This window comes from Aplysia californica, unplaced genomic scaffold (genome assembly GCF_000002075.1).
Source record: "Aplysia californica isolate F4 #8 unplaced genomic scaffold, AplCal3.0 scaffold00053, whole genome shotgun sequence".
Taxonomy (NCBI): domain Eukaryota; kingdom Metazoa; phylum Mollusca; class Gastropoda; order Aplysiida; family Aplysiidae; genus Aplysia; species Aplysia californica.
Genome location: NW_004797323.1, coordinates 423,778 through 431,704, shown reverse-complemented (window position 1 = coordinate 431,704; position 7,927 = coordinate 423,778). Strand labels below are relative to the sequence as shown.

Below are 7,927 nucleotides of genomic sequence, written 5' to 3'. Positions count from 1 at the left end.
GTCACAGGTTTATCTCCCGGGGTCCATTCCTCCAGTTCTCGCTGAGCGTGGTCTTATAATCCAGGGATAGCTGGTGCGTGCGGAGAGGCCGGGCACGAATCTGATGTGGGGATGAGCGCGGTGGGTGTGTGTGTCTTGTCCCTGCCTTGTGGTCCGAGGCCTGTCACTTGCCCAGCCCTACCCGAACGACCAATGCTGTCTCTGTGGACGGTGAGCCTTGGAGACCAGCCTCACTGTGTACGTCCAGCCTGGAGCGTTCCTGACGCTCGCCGTACTATTGCTTTTTCCGACTGGTGTGCCATGTTTTGAAAGCAGAAAAATCTCTTTATTTCCTATTTTTCTACACAAACAGACTGGAAGGAAGTACATTATAATTTACTCAAATACTAAACAAGTGCATAACTAGTCAACCAGTTAAATGAACTGAGAACCAATCAGTTATCTCCTTTGACGAGCAAGAATTTTTTTTCAGGAACGCATGCAACTTCCGAAAAGAAACACACCTGTCTACATGCAAACTTTGGCGACTGTTGACTTTCTATTGATAATGCTATGGCGATTTAAAACATGTTCTATCTCTTTTTTTTTCTTTTTGCTTGAGTACAGTACGCCATGCATCTTAGCACCTCATCCACTAGCCGCTACTGTTTCACTTTTAAAGTTGTGCCTTGTACTTTACTCCAAGTGCAAGAGCGTTGACGCGGTAAAATATTATGATTCGACAATTTCAGATTGACGTCTTCTTTGGAGACTCGCCGAGCTGTCCTGAATCGAACAAACTTCCAGTTCATTAAAAAAACCCAAAAAAAAACACCAGCATTATTCAGACCCAGATAGACACGTTGAAAACGAACGGGGAATTGCTGCTTTTAAATGACAGTTAGTCCGTACTTTTAAGGGAACAGGGGGAACAGAAACATGCATCACGACGACAGGATATAGGCCTGGTTAACACAACGTTATAACGTGTGTGGACTACACAAAGAACCATGTACTCTATAACTACTTATGTTTCTTTTTATAGGAAAGTATAATAATTATGAGAGCGTGGAGTAATGACTAATTTTTTATAATTGTTTTACGGCGCTCGCAACTGCCTAATGTCGTAGGAATCTTTAATGACGAAATTCTAGCCCTAAACAAACAGATCAAAGACTCTGAAAAAGGTGTAACATGTCATTTAAAAAAAATTATATTCATGGTTAAGCCACATTATGGTAAAGAATCAATATTTGCTTCACCTTAGACTCTCTTTTCGACGTTTGCAGTGTAGAATCGGTTCAAAGCGTTAGATTGGATAGATAGTTAGTGAGTGTCAAAGGAGGAAGTGTTATGCCGACAAATCAGCTGAACTATTACATGGAGGTGCCTTGTGCCGTCAAATTACATTTTCTCAATCATCACACGGTAAAGGTGAAAGTAGTTGTAGTTTAAAAAAGACAAGTAAATTTTAATTTGAGGTTTTCTAACAACGGGCAGAATTATTTGCAAAGTAGCAACCAGTGTTAGTGTCAGGGGAAGACAAAATCCAATATTGCTTCAATTAGATCAGAAAAAACGGTTTAAAATACCTGTATTTTAAATTCTACCCCCCCAAAACCCCCATTTAAAAAAAACAAAAACAAAACAAAAACAAAAGAAAACAAAAACAAAAACAAACAGAATCCCCAAAACAACCACATGTGGAGTATTAAAAAGAGTGTTTCTATTCAACTTGCTCGTCGTTGTGCGTTTTGGAAACTCGCAAACTGGAAACATCGGTAGTGGGCAGTTGGTGGGTGCTTGGTGTGCTTCGCTTTTTCTAGCGTATCAAACATCTATTTCCCTCATCTCTCCGCCTCCTTTTCTTTGAATGTTACCCTTCTGTAACACCTCAAATTTTCAGCACTTACATAACCTAATTGTTTTGCAAAACTTTAATTAACTAAAACTATTTTAAAAAAAAAAAAAAAAAGATAAGGGAAAAAAAAGAAAAAAAACTCCAACATCGCCAAATAAAAAACTTTAAAATTTGTCAAAATCCACAACCTAAATTGTTTTAATAGGAGTAAAAAGAATATCGTGATTAATCGTAACTCCACTGGACAATCCACTAGACAATGACCACCAGATTCCGACGATTTGCAGCAGACATAATAGGAGTCTTTGAGAGCCCTCGCCGTTTTCTGTTTTACTGACCATTTTGTTTTTCAAACCAAAACGGTAAAAGTTTGAGAACATCTCTTGAAACTTGATTTTACTTCGGTTCACCGCTTTCGTTGGAGGAAATGTTGGGATGTGTGATTGCTAGAATAAAATGATAAGCTATACATTGTATATTTGTGAAAGTTCGTCACTTTGGTAGCCTAAAACTTCCGAACCACTTAACTTTCGAATTTGAAATTTAAAAAATAATGTTGGTTGAGAATCATTTGAAGGGTGTGCAGTTTTATTGAGGAACCTGAAGTCACTGTAGTTTAATTGTCAGTTTTTCATTAGTTTCGTTTAGATCGAATCCAAGAAAGTCCGTCTTCTAAGACGCCATTGTAAACAGGTGAGGCTTCCGTTCATAAGCAGTGCCTACTGGTTCCACAATAACATGACGATTGACTCTTTGAGTCCCTTCATCGAACTTGTACCCAGCTAGTGTTGAAATAATTTAGTTGAAGTTGTAGGTGTTTTACACCCCTCTCCACACAAGTTATGAGAGTCCAGGAGAAGGGTTGCTTCATGTCTACCTGTCTGAACTGAGAAGGATACAAAGTCCCCGCAGGACATAGAAATTTGATTGGAAAAAAAAACTAATGTCCTCATGCTCAAACTCACCTTTTCTGAATGTTTCGATAAAAAGGAAGAAGGAAAAAACAGCTGTAACTATGCACTTTAAATCATTTGTGAGCGGCAAAGAGGTGGGTGGGGGGGGGGGGGGTGAGGAGAGAGGGGAGAGGGATCTTAAATATTCAAGGGAAGCGAAAAAGGCTCCATAGATCAGGAATCAGCTGACCAATAAATAAAGATCCGGTTGTCTGAGCAAGGGTTATGTGTGTATGCCTGTGTGTGTGCGTGCGTGTGTGTGTGTGTGTGTGTGTGTGTGTGTGTGTGTGTGTGTGTGTGTGTGTGTGTGTGTGTGTGTGTGTGTCTGGAGAAAGGTCCCAATCGTCGGTAATTTGGGATATTGAAAAAGGGGCACATTCTTGTAGCAAATTTAATGCTTAATTTTTTTTAAATTTAAATATATTGAGAAATTTTAAGTACAGGGTGATAAAAAAACAACAACAACGATACAACTTGTTAGGTAAATATTTTCCTCCACACTGAAGTTTTGTTTTTCAGATTTGAACATAATATTTGGAAGCCACGCATTAAAAAAACAACAACCCATATTTAACCTTGTCCCCATTTGTGTAGCATGACGCATCAGTTCGCTTACGACTCCAACTAAAAGTTGCAACAATCGCGCCATGTTGCAAACTACAGCAGTCTAACAAGTCATCAGAAGTCTGCAGATATTATTTTTCCCAAATCCCATTTGCCTGCTGAGATCATGTTAAGTTTAGTAAAGAGCAGAGAGCTTTTTGTATTGAACATTACCTCTCCACAAACTCACCATCCCTGATATTTCGTAAGTTCTGCGCACAGCATGGAAAGAATGCTAAGGTGCCCTCAAGACCTTTGGCGTCCTGAGTAGAGAAGTTCCGTCAGTTTGGATCTATGGCGAATCAGAACTAAAAATGTCCCTTAAAAATTACCACCTCAGGTCAAACATACACCATGCACAGCCCTATAAACGTCATCAGGGTGCAGATTTCAGTAGCCTAGTCCCATGAGACGTCTGTCCGTAGAAGATCTGCAGCTAAGACTTTCCTATACATCAGCCGTCTGCATTCTCAGGGCAGATCTTAAATTACGACTGTACCATTTTCATCTTCGCTAGGCCGAGATGACATGGATCAGAGCTTGGCTATGTGCTCATGATTCCTCGATTGTCTTGAAAAAAGGGATTATTTAATTGATGACATTAATTTGGTTTAGTGCAAAGCCCATTTTCACCCTTTGAGATATAATTGTAACTCGAAAAATGCTGTCTATTGGACACCCCACTCCTAATTGCCTCTAGAAGCCCCTCCATACTGAATATGTACAGTGTATGTGGCTTTAAACACTCATGGTTTAGAAGATCCTTGTGCTTTTGGCGCCATTGTACATTGCGAACGACTTGTTAAAAATGTGTCGAGTCCAAAGGAGGGTATGTAGAGTACTGCTTCTGGAAATTCCAGAATGAAATCGTTAGTTTTTTAAATTGTGTAAATGAAATCTAAAAGTTACAGTGATGGAAAATTAAATGTCAAATAGAAAAACAAAGAAAAAAGTCAACAAATCTTTTCACGACTTCCTTAAAATTAACAAGATTTTCAAAAATTGGTGAACTTTCCATTTTTGGGTGCTTTTCTCTTAAGTTGGTTCCGTTTTCAAAATGAATTTCTTCTTCTTGGATTTTTATGTCAAACAAATTCTTTTTGACTGAGTTATGTCTGTTCTAAATTACAGCATTCCAGAACAATTTTTGTGCAAGATATTCAGAAACAAAGTGGAACAGTTGGATCCCCCTAGTGTGTATGGCACATTTTGTAACACATGATGTAAAAACAAAGTTTGGAAATAAACGGCTTTAACCTTAGTGTGTTGACCTTTTTTCTAGTAAGTTTCTTAACCTTTAGTGGAGTGCAACATGTTGCAAAAATAATTGTGAGGCAGCGTGGTGGAATCAGGCTCTCGTCAATTTTTGGGCATGTAGAGTTATTGGTATCATCTCAAAGCTTGTTCACCTGTCTTTATTTGGATGAAAAATGTTTACATTTATCTTGAATATAAATCAAGATATTTGCAATTGAAGGAGGTGGGGTCACCTGTTTTCAAAGGTAAAATTAGTGAGAAAATGGCCGCCAAAGATTAGTTATTTCCTTAGCTTAAGAGCCTGTGGTAGCTAAAAATTTAATTTTTTGTGCCTTTAATCAACGTTTTTCAGAAAAATCCACTCAGAAATGAGTTTTTTAAAGGGCATGAAAGATGTTGAGCCAAAAAACAAAATTTGGATAAAAATTCACAAACCTGCGGAAAAATGAAGATCTCTTCACTTTGATTATTTTGACGAGAGCTTGATTCCACCACGCTGCGACACAATTATTAAAAACATATTAAGACTTAAAATCTTGTGAAATCCTGCAAACGTTATTAAGAGATGGTGAAGCATGTGTTTTCTAATGGAACTAAATGTTTGACCTTTTCACCATTTTACTCAAAAACAGCTTTGCCGACAGCTAGGACTCCAGCCACACAAACATAATATTATTCTCCCACAGTTAATCTGACTATAGACTGAATCCAAATGTACGACATTAAAATAATGCCTCATCTCTTACAGATAGTTCAGACATTGGTCCGCCAGACTATCATCTCTTCAGACTATCGTCTCATCAGACTATCATCTCTTCAGACTATCATCTCTTCAGACTATCATCTCTTCAGACTATCATCTCTTCAGACTATCATCTCTTCAGACTGTCATCTCTTCAGACAATCTTCTCTTCAGGCTCCAAAAGCGATATTAAGTCTCGTGGGTTCGTGGAATATGATAATCTAATTGATAATTATTCATTTGACCAAGATTTTTTGTCAAGGAATGGACATGGTCTTTAGATAGCAGACGAAAGAAAATTATCTTCTTAAAAAGGACTTGAAAAGTAGCCTTTTGGTGATACTACAAATGCAAAAAATCTAGATTCTGATTCAGATTCCAAAAAACAATATATTTGTCAGTGACAATATTAACCGGTTTTTTTGCAAACCCACGTAATTTCAACGTAACAGACAAAATAATGGAAGTGGTCCAACAAGTTTTCATCAAATTCGTCAGCATTGATCAAGAACCAAGTCAAAGCAAGATTATTTTTAAAAATCAAATTATCAATAATAATATTTTAATTTTCAATCTTGCATCTTTCTTGTCCAAGCTACCCCTGCAAGACAAGGTCTGTATATAACATGGACATAGGAAACACAAAATTGGATGGTATAATTCCTATGGTTGTTTTGGTTAGGTATCACATTCTAACCAATATTTTCTATTCCCATGAATTTAGTCTTTTCATTTACTGTTTTCTATTCCCATGAATTTACTATTTTCTAATCCCATGCGATTCCTCTTTTTCACAGGCTCAAGTGGTTAGACAGTTGCTGCAGTAATCGAGGAGAACGTGTGTCCTGTGAAATATAGGAAATGGGTTCTGGAAACGAAAGTGAAAAGGCAGTCTTAGATGTAGGCCACGTTAAACTTGTGGACGATCACACATACAACATCTTCACCCTGGTCTTTTACGTCGCTGTCATGGGAACGGTCAGCTTCTTTGGCATCATCTTCAACGTAATCAACATGATCGTTTTCAAGAAGCAAGGCTTTAAGGACAACGTTAACGTAACTCTATTCGGCATGGCCCTTTCTGATATGGGAGCTCTAATATCACTTCTGTGGATGAGCATCTGTTTTAACCCCTGGCTTCTCGATGCTGATGTGCCTTTTGACAATGAAGAGATTGAATACGTGACAGCAGGATGGCCTCACGCTTGTTTCACACGCATCACTGGTTGGATCACAGCCTTCGTCACGTTTGAGAGGTGTCTGTGTATCGCTATGCCTCTCAAAGTGAAGACGATCATAACCCCGAGACGTACATCTTTCGTGGTACTTTTCATATACTTCCTCATGATTTCTGGCGTTGGAGTAGCATGTTATGCAATGCGTCTTGGGCCAAAGTTTTTTCCAAGTAAAAATGTGACGAAGATAGGGTTAATTTACATACCTAACGGAGTCTACATTGAGAACGTGGGAGTTATGGTCAATCTTATACCTCAATATGTGTCTTTCTTGGTCGTTATTGTCTGCACTATCATTCTTGTTCGAAATCTTAAGCTGAAATCTAAATGGCGCCAGTCCACGTCAAGTTCTGCGAAGCAAGACTCTTTATCGAATAGAGACAAAAAAGTGGTGTCCATGATTACTCTGATCTCTAGCATATTCATGGGTTGTTTTTTACCTAGTGCTCTCAACCAGATCATAATGATTGCCTCTGAGGACTATAGCATATACGGTAAATATAAGAACATGTTTTTGCTATCATGGTCCATTTGTAAATCCTTGGAGGGTACGAATTCCGCTGTAAACATATTTGTGTATTACAATATGAGCTCCAAATACAAATTGATCCTAGACGAGATGCTCCACATAAATAGAGGGGAAACAGGGAACAAGACGGGAACGGGGAAGCCATAATGATTGTATCACAACACGATGGAAACAGGCGCTCGTCAATTTTTGGGCATATTGAGTTTTTGAAATCATCCCAACGCTTGTTCGTTTATCTTTCTTTTGATGAAGAGAATGCCCACCTATTTTGAATAAAATTACAGATATGTGCGGTTGATCTAGTTAGGGTACGTTTGGTGTCCGGGGATAAGTTATCGAGAAAACTGTCTCCAAAATTTGGTGACTTCTAAAGCTTGAGAATCCTAAGAAACTGAACATTCACATTTTGTGTGTCTTTGATCAGTGTTTTTCAGTAGACTCCACACAGAAATGTATGGGTTGATCCATTCCCCACCCCTTCTTATACTCATAAACACACTCAAGTCAAAGACATTATTTTGACGAGCGCCTGATGGCACCACAATACCACACAATTATTTTCTATTCTTTGAACACGACGAATAAATACTATCTGTGTATTGTGCCATTGTAACTAAAAAAAAACATCTAGAAAAACAAGACGGTACCTACATAAATGAAAACGATCGCACTCTGTCTGTCTGTCTGTCTGTCTGTCTGTCTGTCTGTCTGTCTGTCTGTCTGTCTGTCTGTCTGTCTGTCTGTCTGTCTGTCTGTCTGTCTGTCTGT

At 38.5% G+C, this 7,927-nt stretch overlaps 1 protein-coding gene across 1 annotated transcript; it reads left to right on the top strand.

Moving 5' to 3' along the window:
- Positions 1–6,256: 6,256 nt before the first annotated feature.
- Positions 6,257–7,306, top strand: LOC101858474. Its single transcript, XM_005092824.3, has one exon. It carries the CDS (start codon positions 6,257–6,259, stop codon positions 7,304–7,306), a length of 1,050 nt encoding a protein of 349 aa, XP_005092881.1.
- Positions 7,307–7,927: the final 621 nt, after the last annotated feature.

What these genes read in the sequence shown, in the direction of transcription:
- LOC101858474 (XM_005092824.3), top strand. Translation starts at nt 6,257, where the DNA reads ATGGGTTCTGGAAACGAAAGTGAAAAGGCAGTCTTAGATGTAGGCCAC.